Source organism: Trachemys scripta, chromosome 8 (genome assembly GCF_013100865.1).
Source record: "Trachemys scripta elegans isolate TJP31775 chromosome 8, CAS_Tse_1.0, whole genome shotgun sequence".
NCBI lineage: Eukaryota > Metazoa > Chordata > Testudines > Emydidae > Trachemys > Trachemys scripta.
Window position 1 is genome coordinate 98832483 of NC_048305.1, and position 26957 is coordinate 98859439.

At 40.1% G+C, this 26957-nt stretch overlaps 1 protein-coding gene across 7 annotated transcripts in view; it reads right to left on the reverse strand.

Moving 5' to 3' along the window:
* OSBPL9 (oxysterol binding protein like 9) overlaps positions 1–26957 on the reverse strand; it is a 117137-nt gene that overhangs the window by 7842 nt on the left and 82338 nt on the right. For 5 of the 7 annotated variants that reach the window (XM_034778606.1, XM_034778603.1, XM_034778610.1 and 2 more), the window contains 8 exons: positions 25370–25399; positions 23427–23477; positions 15573–15611; positions 6537–6630; positions 5640–5744; positions 1889–2048; positions 821–933; positions 360–478 (listed from right to left, as the gene is read on the reverse strand). In XM_034778606.1, the coding sequence (XP_034634497.1) occupies positions 360–478; positions 821–933; positions 1889–2048; positions 5640–5744; positions 6537–6630; positions 15573–15611; positions 23427–23477; positions 25370–25399 (711 nt within the window). The remainder of the gene's footprint in view (positions 1–359; positions 479–820; positions 934–1888; positions 2049–5639; positions 5745–6536; positions 6631–15572; positions 15612–23426; positions 23478–25369; positions 25400–26957) is intronic. The other 2 variants (XM_034778607.1, XM_034778609.1) reach the window with 1 other exon arrangement.

Consider the following 26957-nt stretch of genomic DNA (forward strand, 5'->3'; position numbering starts at 1 on the left):
CATGGGTAGTTTAGGGGATCACAAATGATCTAGGGGATCAGAATGAGCAAATGATCACTTTCGCTGGTAAATTGCTTCCCCAGCTCATGGGATTTAGTAATTCAATTAGTGTTGTCAGCATTAAACTTATCCACATTGAGACGGATCCACTAAAGGAACAGCACAAAGACTAATCTATAGGAAGGCTGAAACAGTTAAAACTTATCAGAACAACAAATATACAGTTGCAATAGTATCAGAAGTGTAATATCCTAAAAAACACCCTCATTCATTAAAAGCCTCACCCAACACAATATTGTAGCAATATTCCATTTACACAGCATTCAGATTTTTCATGAAGTACTGCCTTTGAGTCTTACCTTTGTTAGATCCATTCCTAGTCTAACCTGTGATAAAAGATGCATAATAACACTCTTATGTTCTTCCACTGACTCTCCTTCACCATCATCATCTCTATCATCAAGAGGATCAAAGAGATCTAAAAAAGAAGTCAACTCTGCTCATTATGTTTCTTAAAATATCCCCCCCAAAAAATACAATATTCAAAATAGAACTTACATCAATAAGTCCTAACAGAGCACATATTTTATTTAACATACAGATGAATTTTCTTTATCGTTTCATTGAATAAAGCCTTGTTGAAAAATACAGAGATCACAAAAAATATTTTAGGATTTAACCATATAAATAAAAAGAAACTTTCACGAGTGCTGAAACATTCACCTACTCTTAAGATTATGAGAGAGACTGAACCCTCCTTTTTGCACAATAAATATACCTGGATTCATACTGAAGAAAAGAGGTAATGCAATTCTCTTACCAGCATCATTTGTCCCATTAGACATGGAAGAATTAAGGGATTCTGTGGTGTCTGGGCGTTTCAAACTACTTCCTGTGCTGCTGCGAGTCAGGACTGCTGCAGATCCTGAGGAGCTATAGAAAGGCATCAAGTTCTCATGATTCAGAGCATTTATTTCAGGGCAAAATATTAGGATTTAACTAAATTAAACATTTACCTGGGGGCTGATTACTTGAGAAGTGCATTTATGGAGAAATTACAAGGCACTGGAATATTCAGAAGCTAGAATGGTATATGCAGCTTCACATAATATAATACTTCGAGCAGAATGTAGCCTAATGATTGGGTAAAATCTCCAAAGTGGGACTCAGAATGAAACCCATACAAAAATTCTAAATGCACACACAAAAGGGATAGTTTCAAATATATTTATTATTTCTCAAAGGTGAACAGCAATAATTAAAAAAAGTTAGTTTACTCTCAAAATTCCCCAAATGGCAAGAGTAAATGGAAACAGAAATTATTAAAAAAAATTTAAAAAGATGGAGGTGTTAGGAAAGTAAGGACATTGGTTATCTACCAATTGCTGCAATACACCTCAGGTTGGGCATTTAACCAGTCCAAAAATAACTTGTCAATTAACAAGTCAAATATTGGTCAAATGTAAAAAATGGTCAAATATTTTAAAGCATTAATTTATTAGAACAGTAACAAAAAGAGTAAGACCTTATGGTCTCCAATAGACTTGGCCTTAAATACTTATACCTAATGAAAAAAAAAAACTTAAAAGAACTCAGTTAACTCAGAAAAATGCAAAAGACAATCAAATTAACTTCTAAAAAATGAAAGAAGGCAAGCCACAGGCTACATCAGGGCAGGGCATTCTTGCTGGAACATTTATCAGTGATCAAATAATAGTCAATCAATTGACTAGACCACTGACCAGCTTGCCAAACCTAAACACACCATGAACTCCTTATTAGGAAACACATCCAGGGTTTCAGGATTACTCCCAAACACCCACACAGATAGCGTCTTATACTTCTAGAAACTCTGTTCAATAAGGCTCTGTGTTCTTTCACTACTTACTCAATGCATCGCTTTGGGGAAGAACTGTTCTGATAGAATTCATCAGCATCATAGAACTCATCTTCACTGCTGGAGTAAGAAAAATCTGGAACTGTATTTGGAGACAGATTGACGTGGCTCGGAGAGGTTAAACTGCTGCTGGGTGCCGACTGCCCACTTCCTATGAAATTTAAAAATCAATAAAGCTTTTTCAAAGCTCAGATTTCTTTAACCAGCCATTTCTAATCCACTAACCAGATTAATCAAATTGATTAAGACATTAGCAGAGTTTAGAAACTAGGAGAATCTATAAAATTAAGAATCAATATCAGTCAGGTACATGTGTAATTTCACACAACAGGTAATACAAAATACGTTACCAGGAATGACTAATGAGGTAGAGTACAAGGCCAAAATTTTCCAAAACTATGTGCCTGAAGTTAGAATGGGTAGCCTCCTAAATAAATGAGGCCTACTTGTCAGAGGTGGTGACAACATACAGCTCCTAAAGAAATCTCAATGAAGTTTATGGGAAATGCAGGTGCTCAACATCTTTTAAAAAAATCAGGTCACATTTATTTAGGAGCCTAAATATGGATTTGGGAGCCCAACTTTAGGCACTGGCATTCCTAACAAAAGATAAAAAAACAGAGGCTTGCCGAGACAAAGAACAGCCAACGTAAAAATAGCCACATATGTAGGGGCTACCTCGCCTTCTGTTCTAGGTTACCAAAAATGATCAGACCTGCAATTTTATTATAAAATTCAAGGTAACAAAAAACACTGTCACAGGCAGTTGATGACACAGAGTTAGGATGGCAACAAGAATGATCAAGGGCCTGGAAAAACTCTCATATGAAGTAAGATTGAAAAGATTGGGATTGTTTACATTATAAAAGATGAATAAGAGGGGACATAAGAGTTTCTAGAAGGTAGATACCTAACTTTGTTCCCTCTGTCTCATAATAAAGGGGCATTCAATTAAATTAAAAAGGTGGAAAATTCAAAACCAATAAAAATACTTTTTATATAACACACAAAACAGCACTCCCAGCTATCTCCGTGACACCACAGATTTCCTGAGAAAACTACAATGCATCGGTGACCTCCCAGAAAACACCATCCTAGCCACCATGGATGTAGAGGCTCTCTACACAAACATCCCACACACAGATGGAATACAAGCTGTCAGGAACAGCCCTGATGATGACACAGCACAACTTATTGCTGAGCTCTGTGACTTTATCCTCACGCACAATTATTTCAAATTTGGTGACAATATATACCTCCAGACCAGTGGCACCGCTATGGGCACCCGCATGGCCCCACAATATGCCAACATTTCTGTTAGTCTCACAGGTGCCACAGGACCCTCTGTTGCTTTTTACACAAAACTGTGGAACTCACTGCCACATTAAGTATCTGAGGCCAAGAATTTAAGATTAAAATAGAAATTGTATATTTGTATTGATAAAGAATAATTCACCACAACAAAAAGTTTGTGAAGGGGGGATATCAAACCTCGTACTTCAGTGTTTAAGCCTCTCTCTACTGGGGATCAGGCTGAGACCCAATGTGGGGGACAGATCTGCCTACTGCTGGGTTCGAATACCTTTCCCTGAAGCAAATGGTGCTGGCCACTATTAAGAGTCTAGACTAGACTGGACTAGATAGGCCTCATGTCTGATCCAAAAAGGCAATTCCTATGTTCTTCCCATTTTGGGGGGGGGGTCATATTAGAGACAAAAGGGAGAAGTATAAGGGGGACAACAGAGGGAAAAGAGGATGGGTGGGAGGGAGAAGAGGACTGGATATTAGTCAGCTTTTAAACCTCTAAAAATAAAAAAGTTCCATTTCCCCATGAAGTCAGTGATAGCTTGGAAGTTCACCTAACCACATACCACCACTCCAAATTTAAAAGCCTAATTGGGCATTCTTACAAGACCATAATTCCTTTTTTGAACTAAAAAGTGAACACTAGTGCAATTTTTAAAAACCCTTATGGCCAGCTGTTGGCATTGTTGATATTATAAATGTGAATTAGGCTGTATTTTTAAGTGCTAGTTGACTGTGGTTCTGACCCTGCCTTCAATCCTTCAAACACACAGAATAGATGGTTTTAGGTTCTTGGGTTCACAATATCAGTGCTGCAAAATTCTAGAGATTCCGTTACATCGAAGGTCTAAAATAAAGTAATGAAGCACAACTGTTAATTAAGGCAGCACTATTTACTGAGCAGAAATACACTACTTGTCTGAAAACTATTTTTTTACTACCACAGATGCACCACATTTTCCTGTGTGTCTAATATGCTAGATGAATGTCTTAAGTCTCAGTCTAGTAATTCAGAGTTGATATGTTTTGTACAGGAAGGGGTCAGATGCCCAATACAGAAGCAGTCCTAACCAAAAGGCAAGTTAGGTTCTGAGTGCAAAACAACTAGATCACACTTCACTAATCTGAAGACCAGGCAAACAACAACAGTAGTAAATGAGACACTCCAAAGCTATGTTTGAGGCAAAATTATATCATTGTATTTGTAAAAGAAATACTGTATATTTAAGATATAAACTAATGCTCACTGTTAAAGTTCTTTAAAATATTGTAGTGCTGGGCCATTAGTACTGTAATGGTTATGAAAATAGAGAAAATATGAATTCTAAAGCTCTGTTTAATAAAGAATTCAAAATTGTAAAGGACAACTTAAATAGTTACAACTCCAGCATTTTGATAATTATGAATGTTAAATTTTAGCAGATAGAAAGCTACAATGCTCAAGAAAAACCTTGTACATTTCAAAAAATATTAATTTGATTTAGATATCTTTCATATCATTAACACTTTAATTTTGCAAATTTATATTTTATATACATTATCTCAAAATAGTTTACAAGATTAAACAATTACACAGTTAATACCTTGCTATTATTTAAAAAGGTACAAACCCTATTTGCTGTCCTCCGACATAAGAGGAGATGGAGGAGTCCATGAGGCTTAAAGACAGAGGGGCTGTCTCTGATGGCTGAAACAGCAAAAATCTCATACCAACAGTAGCAAGAATGTGGAAGGGATAGAGATAAGCAAAGGAAGGGAGTATGTAGAGGTACGGTTCCTCAAATAGAGTGGAGCAAAACTGATTTTAAACACATCCTGAAATGAATGTTGATCTCATGGAGCAATTTAAAGCTGAGGGCAATTTGAACATAATCCTTTATATATGTGAAAAGGTAGCCAGGGCAGTAGGATTACGGAAATGTTAAAATTTGGGGGTAGGGGGAAAGAGAATTTTAGAGGCCAGAGAAAAGGAAGGAAGGGAGATGAAAGCATGGTTGAGGATTTCAGTAGAGTCAAGGTAAGTGACAGCCAGGCAATCACTACAGAGATAGACAGATCTGCATGTGCAGGAGATATGGGATGTGAGTTCATTATAAAGTATGGTATTAGGAGCAAATATAGTCTATGGTCATGTGCTGAATGGGCTCCTCTTGTTTAAGTGACACACTTAAGATAAATTTAGTTTAAATAATCCTAGAAGTTTACTTGGGTAGGACTAGCACGGGTAATTTAAAAAAATTATGTCCAACTGAATATCAGCAGCATTAAAATGACAGCTAAGGTGAAAGTTCAAGATAAGGGAAAATGTAGCTAGAAATGGCTTTTCTTTTATACTTACATTATACAATGTGACTTCTATCTAAAGATGACATCAAATATAAATTCTACAAAATTCAGTTTACATTTAAAAAAATTAATACTTTAACATGAACTATACCTGTACTATTTGGTGTTGGAATCTGATGGTTTCCTAGTGATGTTACTGCAGGCCCAACTGCCAAGGACGAAGGTCGCTGCTCTGATTTCAACAACTGAGCAGGCTCTAGAAGGTATTTCAATATATAAAAAGAAAACAGACACATATAAGTGCAGATCCCTGCTTTGGTATGGAAGGAAACCCCCTATTAGTTTTACAATACCTTTGATAGCCATGATATAGACAATTGTTGCCATTCTTCAAAGAGAAATATATGATTATTTCCTTCTTTGCTGTTCATCTTTTCTATTTATCAATCCATGAAGCTGGTTAGAAAGTCTTACTCCCCCCCAGCCCAAAAAAAAACCCCTTTTATAATTTCTGGTTTATATATTTTCATATTATATTGTTCCTGTAATACAATATATCCAAATAGGGGACATAGTAAGGGGACTGCCATAGGGAAAAGGAATAAAGAAGAAAGGAATATACAGAAGGAAGTTAACTCTCTAATCGATAGCAAAGCGTTCCCTGCAAACTTTTAAAAAAATTGAGATGTATAGTCTCTAAAGACCCTTTTTTTTTTTTGGCACTGAAATGAACAAAGCCAAAGATAAAGATCAGTGAAAAAGACAACCAAAAATATTCATTTTTATTAAAGAGTCGAAGTGCCATAAAAAGAACAGGAGTACTTAAAGTGCCATAGTTACATGGACTACATAACCCAGTTCACAAGCCTGAAGATGTATGCTGATGATAGAACCCATTAAAAAATAAGCCTTCATCCTTTTTGCAATTGTATATAGTTTTCATTCATTCATAGCAAATATGCTACAAAGAACAAGACAGTAGCTTAAACCAGCTAAATGTAAAAACCACATGAATATTTTTACTGAACCATCTGTCTGTGTACTGTACCTGGAAGTAAGACAGTCTGGGTGGGCATTGTAGTGATCACTGTAGGTTCCAAAGGACTAGGCTGATATACTGCATCAACAGGGTTAATAGTACTCTGAGAAAAAGAAATAAATTAAAGCTTTTTTTTTTTTTAAATATAGACACTAAAATGTGTTCCATGTATGAAGATGCCTGAATGCAAGACAGCAAAGTCCTGAGAGAGACTTGACATACAAATTAACAGTTGAAGACATGAATTATTTTGCAAGTGTTAATACTTTTTATAAAGAATACTTAATTAAAATATACTAAAAACTCAACTTGATGTAAACCTGAATTCTCCTGTAAAGAAGACTAGTTTCCCTGCTTTAGTTTCTACAATTCCCTGCAACTCCCATTAATGGCCATTGTGTGCACAGAGGAAGAAGTGAGCCTAATTTTTCAACAAGACCATCAGATATGTAAACTATCATTTAGAAAACAAAACACTGTCCAGACTGCACTAAGGAACTACATAAAACTGTAAAATCACCACCACATTACTGGGCATACCTTTGACAAAAAGCATTTTTCATGGATTTACAGTGTTCATCTCAACACAGGCACTCTGAACCCAACCCCACTTTCATTCAAGTCAATGGAAATCTATTAACTTCAGTAGATACTGGATCAGGTCCTAGCAGAACAAGCATCTTAGAAACATATAATGCAAGGGCCTTTGAGCCAAACAGCTTGTATGATTGTTCCTCACTTCACTGTTCTAATATTTTGTTATATAATATACCTATGGCTCCCTGCCTCTTTACATGCAAATGTCTTGGACTGCTATATTTAGGCTTAGAAGGATTGGCTTTTTATTGGTAAATATCGGTAAACATCAATCTCACTGTACACACATAAACCAATGAAAAAATATTTCTATCAATAACTGAAATTTAGAGATAAAAAAAGAAAGAAACATGCTGCTTGAGAATTTAGTAGAGTCAAAATCCAGTGATTTAAACTTTTGGATTAGGATGGTTACAAATGGACCAGTGAATAGTAAAAACAGGTTTATTTTCTGGATTTAAGGATATTTACTTTGTGTATTTTGACATGTGATATTGACAATTTGTGTTTTAGTAGTTTAAAAAGCTTTACTTTTTGAAGTTCATTGTCTACTATCAAATATTTATCTGACAATTTCCTGCAACTGTAAACACTTTTTAATCTAATTAAATTTTCAAAGAATACTTAACTTTGATATCCTCAAAATTATAAAAAAAATATAAAATTGAATTCTGCCAAGTCTAGCTATATTCGTTTTTGTTATTAAGTAGGTATGTAAAGGTAGATCCTGTCTCTACCTCAAATATTTTGCTATTTAAGGTCATGCAGATTTTATACCCAAGAACTCTGCATGGATGTGCTAGAAAATCCTGATGCCAGACTGGGGCCTAACTAAACAAGGACTAGGGATAGGAGCCAATATGAGATTTTATCCGTTGCTATTTTTCTTGCTTATATATGTTTTTCATCCTTCCTTATTCACCTTTATTAATTCTCTGTCTCTTTTAAAAATCTACACTTACTTTCTCTCATTTATCTAAGTCCAGATTTACCTTTAACATTTTAAAATTTATTGCTCTATTTTCAGAGCATTTTCATGGCCCGTTGTGGTGGTTGTGTTTTGTTTTTACAAATGCCCTATTTAAAAAGATAGATGTTTAAAAAAATAAACTACACCTCTACCCTGATATAATGCGACCTGATATAACACGGGTTTGCATACAACGTGGTAAAGCAGCGCTCCGGCAGATCAGCGCATCAGCTCCCGGCCACGGCACTCCGCTTCCCGCCGCCGGTGAGTGTGGGGAGGTTGGGGAAAGGACGCCCCCCATACTCACCTTCAGCGGGAAGTGGAGCGCCGCAGCTGGGAGCTGGCAGAGTGGAGCAGGCTGCTCTGCTTCTGCTGTTGCCGGTGAGTGCAGGACCTTTCCCCAACATGCCCCGCCCCGCGACAAGGCTGGGGCTGGGGCAAGGAAAGCCAAGTGGGCTGGGGTTGCGGCGCTCCACTTCCCGCTGCAGGTGAGTATGGGGGGTGGGAGGGGGGGACGAGGGTCATTTCCCAAACGTCCCCGCACTCACTGGCAGTGGTGGAAGCGGAGCAGCCCAGCTCCGCCCCAGCCCGCTCCACTCTGCCAGCTCCCAGCCGCAGCGCTCCGCTTCCCGCCGCCAGTGAGTACGGGGGTAGGAGGGGGGTCCTTTCCCCAACCTCCCCGACTCCCCGGCAATGGGAAGCGGAGCGCTGCAGCTGGGAGCTTGCGGAGTGGAGCGGGCTGGGGCCAGGCTGCTTTGCTTCCTGCCCATGCGGGTTACTGCCTGTCAGCGGGTGGGGGTGTGTGGATAGGGGGCGGGGCAGTCAGGGGACAGGGAGCAGGGGGGGTTGGGTAGGGGGTGGGGTCCTGGGGGTGATTAGGGACGGGGGTCTCTGGAAGGGGTGGTCAGGGGACAAGTAGCAGGGGGGTCAAAGTAAGTTCGATATAACGCGGTCTCGCCTATAGCGTGGTAAGATTTTTTTGGCTCCGGAGGACCGCGTTATATCGGGGTAGAGGTGTACTGCCTATGCTCATTATTTTAGCCTATTACTTCACTCCCCTTTATGTTTAGGGACCTTCACGTTTTGATGCAGGCTAAATGCAGTAATAGCCTCCCCCTCTTCCCTTTTCCTTATCTAGTGGTAAAAGAGTTCAATGAGTATTAGTTATGTTAGGTGGCAGTGGACTACTGAAGATAGCAAAGTTATTCATATTCAGTTATTTGCCTGGCTCAGATTGAAGCTGCTCTCCTCCTTCTAATGTTGAGAAATCTGCAGCTTCCTAAGGTTCTGAGAAATTGCTTCTCTACAGCTAGTTCTGACAGGACCAGTTTATATGTGATAGTTAAGAATCCATTACTACTTTTGTTTAGACTCAGTTCCTTCTCTTTGCATTAGGGATACAAAACTATCATTCCTTGAACCGTTTTAAAAATTAATATAACAAGACCTTCTGGGTACGTTTACACTGCAATTAGACACCCACAACTGGCCTGTGCCAGCTGACTCGGGCTTGTGGGGCTTGGGTTGCGGGTCTAATTAACTGCATATAGGCATTCCAGCTCGGGCTGCAGCCTGAGGTCTGGGACCTTCCCACCTCGCAGGGTCCTAGAGCCTAGGTTCAAGCTCAAGACCAGCTGTGTAAACATCTCCACAGCATAGACATACCCTCTGTGTACATAGGAGTTCACTGGCAATGCATTTGGCTGTAATGTCAGAAAACAAAAAGCAAACATCTAGTTTTCAACATTTTTTTAAATCTTTCCTCTTCCTTTTATTCAACTTACTTTCCAATTTCTATATGGAAATCCGTAGCCTCAATAAAACATTTCTCCCTTTTCAACAGGCTAAATCTAAATTCAAACCTCATGTTAGAACCTTTAAGAAGCTGTAGCACTAGAGTAGAAAACTTAACCCAGTACCTTCAATGTGTTTCCCAACTATGAAAGAACTACTGAACATTATCAGTAGCAAATTTTTAAAGTGAATATTTTGACTGTCACAAAGGCTCTCCACCCCAAGTAGCAAATTAACTGTCTATTTCCAGGACTGCTCACCTGTAAATTTTCATTAATTATTCTACTCTCCCCCAAGAAACCGTATCACAGAACTGAGTATTTGACAGCTCAGCAACAAACATGGCCCACTGGATTGGAATTTTTATATTAGAAATCAAAATTTCCATATAGGCTGACAATTTGGGTCACATGCCAGCCCCATCTGTTTTTAAACAGATAAGATATTAAAGCTCAGTAACCAAGGTTTGTAACAGAAAGCCTTATTCTGAGCAAAAATGGTACTACTGTGCCACTATAACGCAAAAGTTGTTCTTAATAAAAGTCTTAGTGTTCATGAGACAATGGCTTATGTAGATATTGCTAAAAAACTTCCATAACTAGGCAGAAGATAGAAGCTTTCAAAATGAATGATACAAAAGTGCACTGACAGTAGTTTGTGTTAGGTTTTGGTGGAATACCCATTACTGAAGCCATTTATGTGGGGTTAAATAGATTTTTGAAATTACACTAGGCTGAAAGTTCCTCTTCAACAGGTCACACCAGTTGCACATATGATTAAATGCAGAAGTATTATCAGTAATATATTTGTATATTATCCACAGAAAACTGCATTCAGCCTATAACAGGGATTTTTAACTTCTCAATTTGAGTTACTCATCCTGAATTTCTACTGTTTCACACAGTTGTTTAGAAGTCTGAGATCTTATGTTGGTCTCCATCAAAGATGATCAACATACAATTAAATTCCACCATGTGTGTTATTTCAGGCACACTTAAATCTACTCCTCTACCATGGTTACTGGCTGTCTGCAATATTGCTCTGCCCAGTGATCGCAGAGAGGAAAGCGTAGCAAAACTCATGACAAAACTGCGTGATATGCCACATCTGCCATTAATTAAATACTTGCTTGATCAACTATATGGTCGTCGGCTCTCACATTGCCCGGAGTGGATAAGTTTACCGGGTGAGGGATTTACAGTAGAGGACACGTGGTGAGCTTCATGGTCCGCAGAGAAAGTGATGAATAAGTTATCTTGTCTCAGACCCCACTCAATGTCAACCCGTGTTTGATTTACTGCGAAGGCAATGAAGCTTTCTGAACTGGTTTCATACCAGACGTGGAATTTGTGCTACAGCATAATTTCGGTGGCATTTTAGAAACAATCCACTATGTCAATGGGGACAGCCACAAATCATGACACACGGCTATTACTACAACCTCAGTCTATAAACAAGTTGTTAATGTCTCTACACTATACCTATGTTGGGGATTTTAGCCAGTGGAAATGCTTACAGACCAACTGCCCACATCTCCAAACCCTCCCTAGTACTGCGGAGAGAGTGCTGCTATATGATATTGCTGCATGTCCTCTCTCCTCCATCCCACATAGCAGAACTGTTCTGCTACATTTAGAGCAATATCCCTCCCATGGAGATAGGAAAGATAATTTCCGATGTATATAATGTTATGCCATATTTACAACAAGCATTAAACCAAGTCTGCATTTACACTCACTCCAAAGTTCAAATAGACACTTAGAATCATAGAATCATAGAATATCAGAGTTGGAAGGGACCTCAAGAGGTCATCTAGTCCAACCCCCTGCTCAAAGCAGGACCAATTCCCAGCTAAATCATCCCAGCCAGGGCTTTGTCAAGCCGGGCCTTAAAAACCTCCAAGGAAGGAGACTCCACCACCTCCCTAGGTAACGCATTCCAGTGTTTCACCACCCTCCTAGTGAAATAGTTTTTCCTGATATCCAACCTGGACCTCCCCCACTGCAACTTGAGACCATTGCTCCTTGTTCTGTCATCTGCCACCACTGAGAACAGCCGAGCTCCATCCTCTTTGGAACCCCCCTTCAGGTAGTTGAAGGCTGCTATCAAATCCCCCCTCATTCTTCTCTTCTGGAGACTAAACAATCCCAGTTCTCTTAGCCTCTCCTCATAAGTCATGTGCTCCAGACCCCTAATCATTTTTGTTGCCCTCCGCTGGACTCTTTCCAATTTTTCCACATCCTTCTTGTAGTGTGGGGCCCAAAACTGGACACAGTATTCCAGATGAGGCCTCACCAATGTCGAATAAAGGGGAACGATCACGTTCCTCGATCTGCTGGCAATGCCCCTACTTATACAGCCCAAAATGCCGTTAGCCTTCTTGGCAACAAGAGCACACTGTTGACTCATATCCAGCTTCTCGTCCACTGTGACCCCTAGGTCCTTTTCTGCAGAACTGCTACCTAGCCATTCGGTCCCTAGTCTGTAGCAGTGCATGGGATTCTTCCGTCCTAAGTGCAGGACTCTGCACTTGTCCTTGTTGAACCTCATCAGGTTTTTTTCTGCCCAATCCTCTAATTTGTCTAGGTCCCTCTGTATCCGATCCCTACCCTCTAGTGTATCTACCACGCCTCCTAGTTTAGTGTCATCTGCAAACTTGCTGAGAGTGCAGTCCACACCATCCTCCAGATCATTAATAAAGATATTAAACAAAACCGGCCCCAGGACCGACCCTTGGGGCACTCCACTTGAAACCGGCTGCCAACTAGACATGGAGCCATTGATCACTACCCGTTGAGCCCGACAATCTAGCCAGCTTTCTATCCACCTTACAGTCCATTCATCCAGCCCATACTTCTTTAACTTGGTGGCAAGAATACTGTGGGAGACCGTATCAAAAGCTTTGCTAAAGTCAAGAAATAACACATCCACTGCTTTCCCCTCATCCACAGAGCCAGTTATCTCATCATAGAAGGCAATTAGGTTAGTCAGGCACGACTTCCCCTTCGTGAATCCATGCTGACTGTTCCTGATCACTTTCCTCTCCTCTAAATGTTTCATAATTGATTCCTTGAGGACCTGCTCCATAATTTTTCCAGGGACTGAGGTGAGGCTGACTGGCCTGTAGTTCCCCGGATCCTCCTTCTTCCCTTTTTTAAAGATGGGCACTACATTAGCCTTTTTCCAGTCATCTGGGACCTCCCCCGATCGCCATGAGTTTTCAAAAATAATGGCTAATGGCTCTGCAATCTCACCCGCCAACTCCTTTAGCACCCTCGGATGCAGCGCATCCGGCCCCATGGACTTGTGCACGTCCAGTTTTTCTAAATAGTCCCGAACCACTTCTTTCTCCACAGAGGGCTGGTCACCTTCTCCCCATGCTGTACTGCCCAGTGCAGCAATCTGGGAGCTGACCTTGTGCGTGAAGACAGAGGCAAAAAAATCATTGAGTACATTAGCTTTTTCCACATCCTCTGTCACTAGGTTGCCTCCCTCATTCAGTAAGGGGCCCACACTTTCCTTGATTTTCTTCTTGTTGCTAACATACCTGAAGAAACCTTTCTTGTTACTCTTAACATCTCTTGCTAACTGCAATTCCAAGTGTGATTTGGCCTTCCTGATTTCACTCCTGCACGCCTGAGCAATATTTTTATACTCCTCCCTGGTCATTTGTCCAATCTTCCACTTCTTATAAGCCTCTTTTTTGCATTTAAGATCAGCAAGGATTTCACTGTTTAGCCAAGCTGGTCGCCTGCCATATTTACTATTCTTTCTACACATCGGGATGGTTTGTTCCTGCAACCTCAATAAGGATTCTTTAAAATACAGCCAGCTCTCCTGGACCCCTTTGCCCTTCATGTTATTCTCCCAGGGGATCCTGCCCATCTGTTCCCTGAGGGAGTCAAAGTCTGCTTTTCTGAAGTCCAGGGTCCATATTCTGCTGCTCTCCTTTCTTCCTTGTGTCAGGATCCTGAACTCGACCATCTCATGGTCACTGCCTCCCAGGTTCCCATCCACTTTTGCTTCCCCTACTAGTTCTTCCCTGTTTGTGAGCAGCAGGTCAAGAAAAGCTTTGCCCCTAGTTGGTTCCTCCAGCACTTGCACCAGGAAATTGTCCCCTACGCTTTCCAAAAATTGTCCATGTAAGAAAAACTTTATACAACTGACACCCTTTTAGCACCCTCAGATGCACAAAAAACTGAGTGGGCATAAAAGCTGGTCTACCCTCTCACCCCCAGAGAAGGTCTCTCCACAGTGGAGAGGGAGTGTGAGCAAGCCTGCTTTGCTTTACACCGGACCTGTAGAGGGGAGTCTCAAGCTCCTGTGCAATCAATTCGGCACCTTTTGCTAGCACTAAACTCTCAAAGTTTAAAGGAAAAACTAATTTCACCTTCAGATCTAGATCTACATGATAAACATTTACTTTCACAATTAGAATAACCCATTTTGTTGGACTGCATCTGCTCTTTATTGTCATGAGATCAAGTTTCCAAAAAAGGTTCACAGTTCTGATGAGCTCATATATAAACACATTTCCAGATCTCAAGCATGTTGACAAGGGCTGGTCTCTACAGTTTTTGAAAGTGCTACATTTAGAAGAAGAAAAATATAAAACTGCATAAGTTCTACAGCTTGTGTTGATGTCTACCTGAGAGATTGCCTCTCCCCATGCCAAGTCATGCCATGGCAGATGGGGTGTTCTTTGTGAGGGTCCCTTGGCTCTGGAATTCACTTCCCACTTTGGCTTAAAAAGCTTGAGTTTTTAAGCCTTCAGGACACACTACAATTTGATAAGGCTCTTGGGGATGGCTGAAGGGAGGGGCTCTAAGTGGAGTGGAATGATGTATACTTTGCTACTAACTTATGACTGGTATGTTAAACTTTTCTTGTTGAATTATGCTGTTCAGCAATATTCCTATTGCTTAGAAGCATAACTTTTGTCATGATGCCTCAAGCTTGTGCACATAATTTTTACATGTTGAACAGAAATACACATTATATCAAGAGTAGAATCCATGGAAGGAACAGACTAAGGGATGAGAAATTACATTGTCGATTGTAACGAAAAGAACATCCAGTTTTTAGGAAATTAAGTTCTAGAGCAACCAGTCCCATATCAATACAAATTTGATTCATAAACAATGACAAACACAGAAAGAGGAAATAGAAGTCATGAAGGACTGAAAACAAAGATAAAGGAGAGAAGTTATATTAAAAATGAGATGGCTGAAGCAGACTTAATAACAGAATCTTTTTTTCATTTCTGTGTGTCAGATGCAAAATACCATATCGAAAACACCACCCCACTTATAGCATGTGGGCAACAAAATGTACTCTATTTATAAAGTATGTCAGATTCAACATAATACGCTTATGTCTATCCCAACCATTTCCCCTTACATCTAGTTCACATGCAGATTTTAATTTAAGTTAAAATAAACAAGGATACATTCACAATACAGTCACTTAAAAAGATAAGCAGAAAACCTGGAAAATAGTTTTCCTAATGGTAATGATGGATGGCCAACTGCAGAAGCTAAAGTTTCAACAAATTAAAAAAAACAAACAATTGAAGCAGTGAATAAGAGAAAGAAGGAAGTTTGTTGTAAATGAGTGGAAATTCAGGTCTCTGTTCACATGTTCTGCAGAAATAAAGGGAGATAACAGATTAGATTTAAACTTACTATAAGTCCATCTGCGTGCTTCTCCTCATTACTTTGGTCCTTAAGGAAAAATGTTAAAAATATTAACATATCAATCTTTTATAGTTAATCAGTTATGTATTGTGACAATTATATATATTGTATGTTTCTCTTAGGGATGGTTCAACCTGTTTTTAAAAACCCGAAGTGACTTTTGAAATTAGGACTTAGCGTTTGAAAATCTTAGCTATCACAAGTACAATACATCATAGTAGTTGCCAGCAGGCTTTTAGCACGGCTTCCCTTACTAGCGCAGGTGAAACTTTTTGCCGAAGTCTATAATATAAACATGAGACTCAGGAAAAAAAAAAAATCCTGTCCTCACAATCAGGGGAATCACACTAACAGCCGCCAAACATACACCATTGTAGCTTGCAGTTCTGCTCCGTATGTGGATAGGATTTACCAAAATTTCCTAGCAATAAGTACTATAATATCAGCCAGCACAAGCAGCTAAATTTAGTTTTAACTTTTTAATGTATTGTAAGTCGTAGTTTTATTGAGTATAAACCTAAAGAGGCATTTGCAGAATATTTCCCCAAATTTCCAGTTGTCAGAGTTATGAACAACAAAGAGCTAAATTGACAAACAAGGTCTGCTATAAATCATATAGAAAAATACAAGAAAAGGCAGCAGTTATATTTACACATTTAAAAAGCATTCAAATAGCTAAAGTGACAATATTGTACTTTTCATGAGCTATTTATAATTCAGTAATAGGGTGCCTCGATTTCAATATCTGACATTTGGCAATCACTTACATACTGTTTTTACATACTTAATGATGGGATATTAAGGTCCATGAGTTTCCATTGGGTTTTAATTTAAAAAGAAAAAACAAACCTCACCCAGTTAATATGAGTCATTCCTTTGACACAAGAGATTGTTCAGTTTGCTGTTGCCATCTCTTAACATTATGTTTATAATGAAGTAAAATACATAGGATAATCTACAGCTCAATAAAACAGCATAGCCAATACCATTAAATGGAGGGGAAAAGATCCTATGAGGCTCAACAGAAAACATTTTGACCAAAAAAAAAAAAAAAAAAAAAAAAGGAGGGGGGGAATGCAGGGGGGAAAAAATAAAATAAAAAGGAGAGGCTTCTCACCTTGTGCAGTAACTGCAGTTCTTTGAGATGTGTGTCCCTGTCAGTGTTCCACTTTTGATGTGCATGTGCCCTTGTGCCTTTGATCGGAGATTTTTGATAGCAGTGCCCATTCTGCACGCACATGCGCCCTACACATCTTCATGCCCTGTTCTGAGGCTATATAGGGCTGGGTGATCAAGCCACCCTCTGTTCCTTCTCTACCGCAAAGTCCATAGAGGCAGCTCCAAAGCACGGGAGGAGGGCGGGTAGTGGAGAACCCATAGGGATACATATCTCTAAGAATTCCAGTTACTGGGCAAGGTGAGTAACCTCTCCTCCTTCAAGTAGTGTCCTTGTGGGTGGCTCCATTTTAGGTGATTCCCTAGCAGTAATACTTTAAGGAGGTGGGAGTTTTGGAACAGAGTCAATTATTGAAGAAAGAAATGCAATGCCTACTGCCACATCTGATCTTGCAGTGTGAATTAGAGCACAGCAGTCAGAAAAAGTGTGCACAGAGAACCATGTTACAACCCTGCAGGTTTCAGCAACAGTAACATCTGAGCAGAGCTACTGAAATAGACTGTGATCTAGTAGTGTGCAGTCAATCTTAAGGGAGGTGTAACCTCAGTGAAACCGTAACAGGCAATAATACATACAGAGATCGGTTTAGGAAGTCTCTGAGTAGAGACGGTGCTCCCTTGTACCTAACTACAATAGAAACAAGGAGTCTAGGGGTCTTAGTGAATGGCCAAGTCCAGTCCCAGTAAAAGCTAACACCCTCTTAACATCTAGTCTATGAAAAGCAGACTCTTGTGTAGACTGATACGGCTTAGGAAAAAACCTGGGAGGTGAATCGTTTGTTTGATATGATTCAGAGGACATCTTAGGTAAGAACTTTGGATGAGGTCATAAAAATACCTTCTTGGATAACAAAGTAAAGAGAGGATCTGCCACTACAGCCCTCATCTCTCCAACCCTTCAAGTAGAAGTGATAGTCACCAAGAAGGCTGGTGATAGATGCAAGTTGAGAAGGAACTCAGGGCCGTTCGCCCATGCAGCCCTATATAGCCTTGGTACAGGGCACAAGGATATGTAGGGCGCATGTTGGGGCAGAACAGGCACTGCTACCAAAAAATCTGCAATCAAAGGCACAGGGGCACATGCATACCTGAAGTGAAGCACCCACACCGACACTACTCGAAGAAAAAGTCTAACTACTGAGTCTAAAAAAAAAAGTGTCTAGCTACTGAGAGCTGGTATGCTTAGTTTAATAAAAGTATAATATCTGCTTTCCTCATACGAGTGTAGTTATATTATATATCATTGCTAGAACACAAGATATGTACATCCATTACACATGTGCAAGACCAAAGTGGGGCAATTTCAGTTGTTATTTATACAGAAGGCTCTTCAATCTAGCAGAGAAAGGTATAACACGATCAAGTGGCTGGAAGTTGAAGCTAGACAAATTCAGATTAAAAATAAGGGGTATATTTTTTTATTTATTTATTTATTTATTTATTTTTGAGGGTACGAGTAATTAACCACTGGAACAATTTACAGGGGGTCATGGTGGATTCTCCATCACTGGCAATTTCTAAATCAAGATTGGATGTTTTTCTAAAAGATCTGCTCTAGGAATTATTTTGGGGGAATTCTATGGCCTGTGCTATAGAGGAGATCAGAGAAGATAACAGGGCTCCTTTCTGGCCTTGGCCTATGAATCTACAAAAATAAATTAGCCAGATTTTGCCTCTGTGGCTTTGGAAAGAGAATAATGCTGGAATCTCAAATGTCTATAGACTAGAGAACTAAATGGAAGCATAATAGTGACATCAATAAGCAGTTTCAGGGCTACCAGTTCAGACACAAGGCCATAAACTGGCTTTAAGTAAAGGATAAGAACATAAGAATGGCCATACTCCATCAAACCAATGCTCCATCTAGTTCAGTAACTGGTCTCTCAACAGCAGCCAGTGCCAGATGCTTCGGAGGGAATGCACAGAGAAGGACAATTATTGAGTGATCCCATCCCCTGTCATCCAGTCCCATCTTCTGGCAGGTAGAGGTTTTGGGACACCGGAAGGATGGGGTCGTGTCCCTGACCATCTTGGTTAATAGTCATTAATGGACCTAGCTTCAATATGCAATGCAATTGACAGTTGTACAAAAATCCCAGTGCTATGAACAGACTCATTGCTAATGTTTGCATCAGAAATTAAACCAATTCAAGAAAAGAAGATCTATGTAGCTTTCCAAAGGGATTCAGAAGTACTGTGCAGCCACAAACTATATGTACATGTGAAGGGCGTTTAAGATGGTGGAGGCAGGAATTAAAATGGTGAGGGAGGACTTGTAGGGAAATAGGATATTTTCTCTATGTTCAATTAACTTTTCCCAATTTGTGTAGATGTGACGAAGTGGGGGGTTTTCTTGTTTTCTATGGAGTTTCAATGGTTTGCATGCGGACGGGGTGAGACTCAGTTTCCCTGGGAATTGCTGGTTTAACGAGGTGAGGGGAGAGGGAGTGTGTTTTGCAGAGGACCGGAGAGAGGACTTGGGGACCCAGCTGATGGCCATGGCCGGGAGGATGGATACCCCAGTGACTGGTGACCTGGAGGCCCAGCTGAGGAGACGCAGCCGGTTCTGGCCAGTGGGCGGACAATGGGCTGCAGAGTGAGGACCCAGTGACCTGACCAGCCGGTTCCAGCCAGAGGACAGAAGCGAGGAGAGGAGGCCCCAGTTTACAACCGTTTACCTGGAGAGAAGACAATGGACAGAGGCGGGGCCTGGGGCCGGTGATCTCAGATGCCCAGCTGGGAGCAGGGGGGCTCTGGGCTGGAGAGGGGGAGCAGGCAGAGCCCACCTGGATGCAGAGAGACTGGGATGTGCTGGGCTGAGGGAGGCCAGGCCTGAGGCCCTGAGAGTGTCCTGTGCTGTGTTCAACTCTCAATAAACCCTCCTGTTTTATGCTGGCTGAGAGTTACTCCAGTCTAGAGAACAGGGTGGCATCAACCCCTTCTGGGGTGGAGGCCCCGGGGGTCCAGAGCGAGTGGACTCCCTGAGGGGGCCCACGGCAGAGACAGACGTGCTAAGACTCAGAGAGATGCGGCTCCAGGAGGTGGAGGGGCCTGACCCCGAGAGAGAGTGGACCCCCGAGAAGGGCTGTCGCACTGAAAGGGGTACCCCCCACGGACCGCACGAAGCCAAGAGTGGGCACAATCTGTGAGTCCGTAACAGTATAAAACAAACATTAAAAGAAAACTTACCTCTGAATGATTTATAAAAGTCATAAATGAGTGTAAAAAAAGAGTACTTGCTGGCAAAACTCAAAATCTACAGTAATTCTCTCTCTCTTTTTTTTTTTATTAAAGTGAGCACCATCTAGTTCAGGGGTCAGCAACCTTTCAGAAGTGGTGTGCCGAGTCTTCATTTATTCACTCTAATTTAAGGTTTCGCGTGCCAGTAATACATTTTAATGTTTTTAGAAGGTCTCTTTCTATAAGTCTATAATATATAACTAAACTATTGTTGTTATATAAAGTAAATAAGGTTTTTAAGAAGCTTCATTTAAAATTAAATTAAAATGCAGAGCCCCCCAGACCGGTGTCCAGGACCTGGGCAGCGTGAGTGCCACTGAAAACTGGCTAGCGTGCCACCTTCAGCACGCGTGCCATAGATTGCCTACCCCGATCTAGTTACTGATGCTAAAGGAAGGACTTGAGGGAACACTGGTCCAATTTAGTAAAGGCAAATATTACATTTGTAAGCTCACTGGGGCACAAACTGTGTCGAACTCTATACCTGTATAGCACTTAGAACAACAGAGCCCCAATCATGATGAGGGTGCTACTACTTCAGGCTTTTCCAGTGCCAAGAAACCACTTACTAGAACAAATGTTTTTATCAGTATCAGTTGAAGATTATAGGCCATATTTGTCCTCCTTCCCCATAACTCACCCTGGACATGAGAGAGATCTGGAAATTTTATATATTTAACAGGGACAAAGAGCCAATTCAGTCAGTTGTGACAGACTTTGAAGAAGGTTGTGTTTCAATGCCTCCCAGGGAGAATCTGCATTAGGAAACATTGCCCAATTTAGCAGCTTCAGTGCTGCTGCACTTGTGCTATTTACAGTGAAAATTATAGCATAAGCCAGGCTTAGATGTTCATCACGTCGTCAGCTAACTCTGAACAGGATTAGATGACATGGTGCTAAATATGCCTGTGCATGGTCTACACTAGACTTACACCGTTGTCAGCAATGGTACAGCTACACAGGGATGAAAACCAGGTACAAAATTTTGTATGTACTGAACCTATGTGACAATAGCAAACTACCTTAAAATTATGCTCTAACAATTTTAGCACACAATATTTAGTTTTTAAACTTAAGACCAGAAAGGGACATGGAACACTGTTTCTCCAACCGACACCTTAACACTAAGAGCTTACATTTCTTTATAAGGAAACAGGGAAGTCAAGATTTGGACTAAATTTAATCTACAAATAAAACCCACAAGGAACAGGCTTTTCTAACTCCAGGTTTACCTGGAACAAATTTTACATAGCCTTTGAGACAATAACTATAAATCCAATCTGAACTGTAACAATATTTTTAAATACACCAAAGTTACATAAATTTAATCATTTTGCAACTTTTACAATATTGTTATTCCATATAAACATGGCAGCTAATGCAATTTTCCCCCCTACCAATTTAACAGTTTTCCTAAAATTAGTCTGACTGTAATTTGTCTGGTTAGCAATTAAGGACATTCTCGCTTTATCTCCTCTAGGAGGGAAATAAAAGCTGTTCGTACATTATCCTTGAAAATGATCTGGGAAAAAAGTTAACTAAGACGACAGTTGAGCATACTGAATTTCACATAAATCCTGAACTGACCCTAAATCCAGAGGGATCGGATCCTGCCAAGTTCCAAGTGCTCCCAATTCCCAATGGCAGCAACACATCACAGGATGTACTTGGCACTACAGGATTAAGCCCAGAAGGAGCACTATCTTTGAAAACTTTTTAAAAATAATTTTGATCTAGAATACAGCTAATGCTTTCTTTAAAGTATTCAAGAGCCCCACTACAAGTTGGCGTCCTTAGGTTGCCACGGCCTCAGTCCTGCAAATACTTATGCACATGCTCAACTCTTTGCAGAATAGGGGCCTGTGTATTATATGCCAGCAGCAAGTAAGACAGTAAACTGGACAGTGTTGTAATGAACATAACCTAAATAGAGCAAGTAAGTCCCAAAAAACAACAACTTTAAGAAATTACACTTTAAATACTCAAACGGAATTTAAGAGGCATATCCAACACTTTCCAGAGCGCATTTCCTGTATTTTATTTTCATATACAGTAATATAATTTTCTACTTCAAAAAGGCCCAATGTGAGGTTGGAAATCAAAAAAATTTTAAATTCCTTATCTGTGTTAATAAAACATTAAGGTCTTGTAAGAACCTTGTTGAATCAGAATTTAGATATTAAAAGGGATTTTTAAAAATACAATCGGATTTTCCCTTTAATCAAATATGCTGTTTTCATTCTTGTCCAACCTGTCTGAAGTGCAAAGTAGAGTGGTCAGTTTCATTTACCTTTATTGCTAATTTCACTTCCTGGGTCTCCCTGCATGACTAATAACATTGCATTAGCCAAACTGAAAGCCATCTTCACTGTAATACTTTTAATATAGAAGCTGAGTGGCATTTAAAAAGGTTGGATTTTGTAAAACCTATATTTTGGGCCTAAACTACCTGAAAATACCCTTTCAAGAAATTAATAGGTTGGGAGGAGGTGTCCTGTTCACTTGTACCCCAAGGCAAGTATGGAGGACAAAGAAAGAGTATCCCAGGTTACATGCAACTCAGAAGCAGGTTCAAAGCAACATTAGTGACAGTCAGTGACCTGGGGCTGCAGCAGGTCACCACACTCTGTTCCTATTGGAAGCAATCCTGGTAGTATTACAGTTATTGTGGTGTAACACTCTAGCTATTGATTTTATAATTTATATCGTGTTACTCTGAGTGGATAAACCATCAGGTTCTTCACCAGGGACAGAGAATAAGCTAACACTGGAAGACAAGTAAAAAAAACATCATTGCTGCCATCCTGCTTCTTACCAGACATAAAAATCTGAACTCACCACAAGATCATCTTCGTTGTACCTCCTTGATCTGCTGGCTACATTGCCATTACTACTTTTATTAATGCATTCTGAGAATCAACTCAGAAACAACAGGAAGCAAATTTTATGACATAACAGCCAAGGATGACTTTTCTTGCTTTATCTACTCAAGGAACCTTACAAGTGCTCACACTTAGGAAGTGCTTTCTTCTTGCAACATAATAAACTTTACCCACATATCGAAAAACATTTGCAAGTTATTATGAAACGAAACTGTTACATCTAAAAGCTTCAAAACAAATAAGTTTAGAATTTTATAAGTATGACATTGTCAAAAAGCACGAAGGCTAGAGTAATGTCTGGTTTTGACTATGAACTGCACACACATTTATTTCCTACAGAACTCTGTAATACAGTAACAAAAGTTAAAATCAGACAGCACCATGAACCAATTCATCACAAGCATATTTTAAAATATAACCAGAATTGTTTCAAAAAAGAGCGTTGACTTATATTTTAAGCAAATGTAAAAAAGAGAATACAAGTTTTCACAATTGTGAGAGTACCTTACAATTTGAAGTTCAGAACAAATAGCAGAATACTTACTTTAGCAATCTGCAGCAACACAATGCAGTGTTTTATTGATTCTACCATACTCTAGGAGGAGGAAATAAAACATTTAATATCTTTCTCTCACAAATGCTGTAAAATACAAGCTATTATCAAAAATGTATTGATCATTATGAACATTAACTAAAAGATTTTGGCTAAGGAGTTAAGAAGGGCCACTCATGGTTGGTAGAGCCACAATCTATTGTTCTCCTCTTCCTGTTTACAAAAGAACATGCAAAGAATTGTCAATAGAAACCATACAAGCAACATATAACAAGAGGGAAGGGAAACCAATTTAAAACTTTCAAGAGAAACAATTTATGAATAAGCCTCTATGTAAATATCGTACCAATGCAGTTAAACCACCACCACCACCACCACCAAAATAACCCCTACTCCAAAGCCATAACTTAAATTATGGAGACAGAAAAGATTAAGTTAAGAGGGTGAGAGGAGGGAAAAGAAAAAGGAGGAGCAAGTTCTAGATAATGAGCAAATCATGCAAGTTCTGATATTTTTACGGAAATTCTGAGAGACAGGAACAGGAGAGGTGCAGACTGTACCAGAGAGGGAGTCAAAGGTGGAAAGCAAGGTGAAAGAAGTGAGTTTGAAGGACTGTGATAAGTTTTCACACAAAACAGGGCTGTTGTCTCTATTGAAGGGAGCAGCATGTTAAAATGGCAGGAAGGTGAGACGGGGGAGGAGATGATGAAAGGAGCAAGGAAGTGGGGAAAACAGTAAAGGTTGGCAGTGGGGAGTGATGGGAGAGAGTGTGCAGTATTAAAGTTCAAACGTCAACTTTACTTATAAGCCAGTGAATGGATCTGTGAAGACGGGATTTTGACATGATCTCAAAGGGGATATGGGGAGGAAGCAGATCACAATTTTAACTGCTGAACTTTGGGTATACTGAACACAGGAGAGTCAGGGAGACTGGGGAAGGGATGAACCAGCGATTCAACAGCAGGGATAGAGAGAGGGGGACAGATTTTAGAAACTTTAATAGAAACAGAAACAAGATTTGGTGAAAGCCTGGATAGGATATGAGAAGTGGAAAGGGAGGAAATCAAAGACAACCCCACAGCTTGACAATCAGAGAGGGTGGGAATATTGATAAGGAGACAAGCAGGAAGAGATACCCAGAGAAAGTGGGAAAAGGTTAGGAACAGACAGGTACATTTGAGTGTCAGAAGAGTCACAATGCGAGATCACTATGAATAGTTAAGTTTACCTGAGGTAAGTCCAAGAGGAAAACCGGAGAGATGATAAGGACAGACCCACAGAGAACAACAACAGAACAGGAAGAAGGAAAACAACCTAACAATGGTATCTCTGAATGAAGTGTCAGCAAGGTTGGAGGAAAACCACAAAAGGGCCACATGAAAAAGCCCAAGAGAGAAGATCTGTAGAAGTGGGTTCTCAATGGCATGAAAGTTATACAGAGACCCCCTTACTGGGCCTTTTTAGAAAAAGACAGGAACACTTGCTAACAAAAAACTAGTGCTGGTCAGACATTTTCTAACGGAATGTTCTTCCATTGGAAAACACTGTTCTTCCAATTAAACCTTTTTTTAATGGACCATTTCAATTTTCTGTTTCTAAGTGATATTTTCTTTTTCGTTTTACTATAAAAATATCAAAGTCAAAATCTGAAACAAACTTTTTAAATGTCCTGAAACAAATATTTTCAAAATGTTTGTTTTCAGGAAACGTTTAAAATTTTTTCTTCCATTCTGAAATGGAATGTAAGGTTTCAAAATTGTGAAACTCCCCATGAAACAAAAAATCTGGTTCCTGCACAGCTGTAAAGCAGCAAATTCTTTTTCTGCTGTCATACTTTTTAGAACTTTAAAGATTTAAACAGGATAAAATACAAGATTTTTCGCTGTAAAGTCTACATATAATAGATGCAAAAGTTAACAACAACAAAAACTTACATTGGTTGTTTCTTTGAGATTTTCAATTTTCTGTGAAAACAAAATAAATATTTTTAACAATATAGCTAAAACAAGAATTATAGCCCCTAGTTGCACCGTTATTACATATTGGACTAGAACACTACAAGTTTTAAATACCCAAAGGATTAAACAAAATATGTTAACTTCTGTATGTGTAGACATGTATGAAAAAATGCATATTATTTGTAATGGACAAGAGAAAATCAAATTAAGACTTAAAACAGCAACATGATCAGGTGAGAGCTATCCAAGCACTACACATCCACCATCTACAGTAATTCCTCAAGTCTTAATGTTCAACTGACAAGATTTATTCAATACGTGACACTGAAAATTTTAACCTGAAAGGGCCTCGTTATGTAGCCCACAGCAACAGGGATTGGCTCCAAGTAAAGCATAGGTATAAGCTAAGATATAGGTATAAGTTACAGCTGTAATGCAAGAAAGCCTGTAAGATGATAGCTTAACACAGTGATATTCAGACCTCAGTGGTTCAGGACCCAAATTAGCGATCAACATTACAGTAACTCCTCGCTTAACGTTGTAGTTATGTTCCTGAAAAATGCGACTTTAAGCGAAACGATGTTAAGCGAATCCAATTTCTCCATAAGAATTAATGTAAGGGGGGGCAGGGAGGGTTAAGTTCCAGGAAAAAAATTTTCACCAGACAAGAGACATATTATATATATGGATACACAGTATAAGTTTTAAACAAACAATTTAATACTGTACACAGCAATGATTGTGAAGCTTAGTTGAGGTGGTGGAGTCAGAGAGTGGAAGAGGGTGGGATATTTCCCAGGGAATGCCTTACTGTTAAATGATGAACTAGAACTCAGCTGAGCCCTCAAGGGTTAACACATTGTTGTTAATGTAGCCTCACACTCTACAAGGCAGCACGAATGGAGGGAGAGGAGACAGCATGGCAGACACGAGAGAGAGAGAGTGTGTGTGTGTTGCGCATTACCCCTTTAAGTACCCTGACCCCATTCTAAGTACACTGCCTTTATCAGGAAGTTGAGACAGCAGATGCTGCCTGCAAGCTTCCTCTGGGCTGTCCTGAGCCCTGTCATGTCCCATGCTCTGCTCTATGGAGATAGGGTAAGCAGTGGCAGGAGCAGGGGGAACGGGGACACCCTGATATTAGCCCCCTTCTTCTCCCTCCCTCCCCCAGCAACCAGGAGGCTCTGGGGAGCAGCTCCATGGCAGAGGGCAGGAGCAGCACATGGCAGTGGGGGAGGGACAGCTGAACTGACCGGCAATTGATAGCCTGCTGGGCAGCTGCTGCACAGGGAACTTAGGGGAGTGGCGAGCTGATGGGTGGCTGCTGGTCCACCCTGGTTCCAAGCCCCCACCAGCTACGTGCAAAAGGCTGCTCTTTCTGCAAGCAGTGGACAAAGCAGGCGGCTGCCAAACAACGTGATAAGGGAGCATTGCGCAACTTTAAACGAGCATGTTCCCTAATTGATCAGCAACATAAACAACGTTAACCAGGATGACTTTACGTGAGGAGTTACTGCTCAAAAGAGCCACAGGAGTATGATTCATTGTTTCATTTACTATAGTA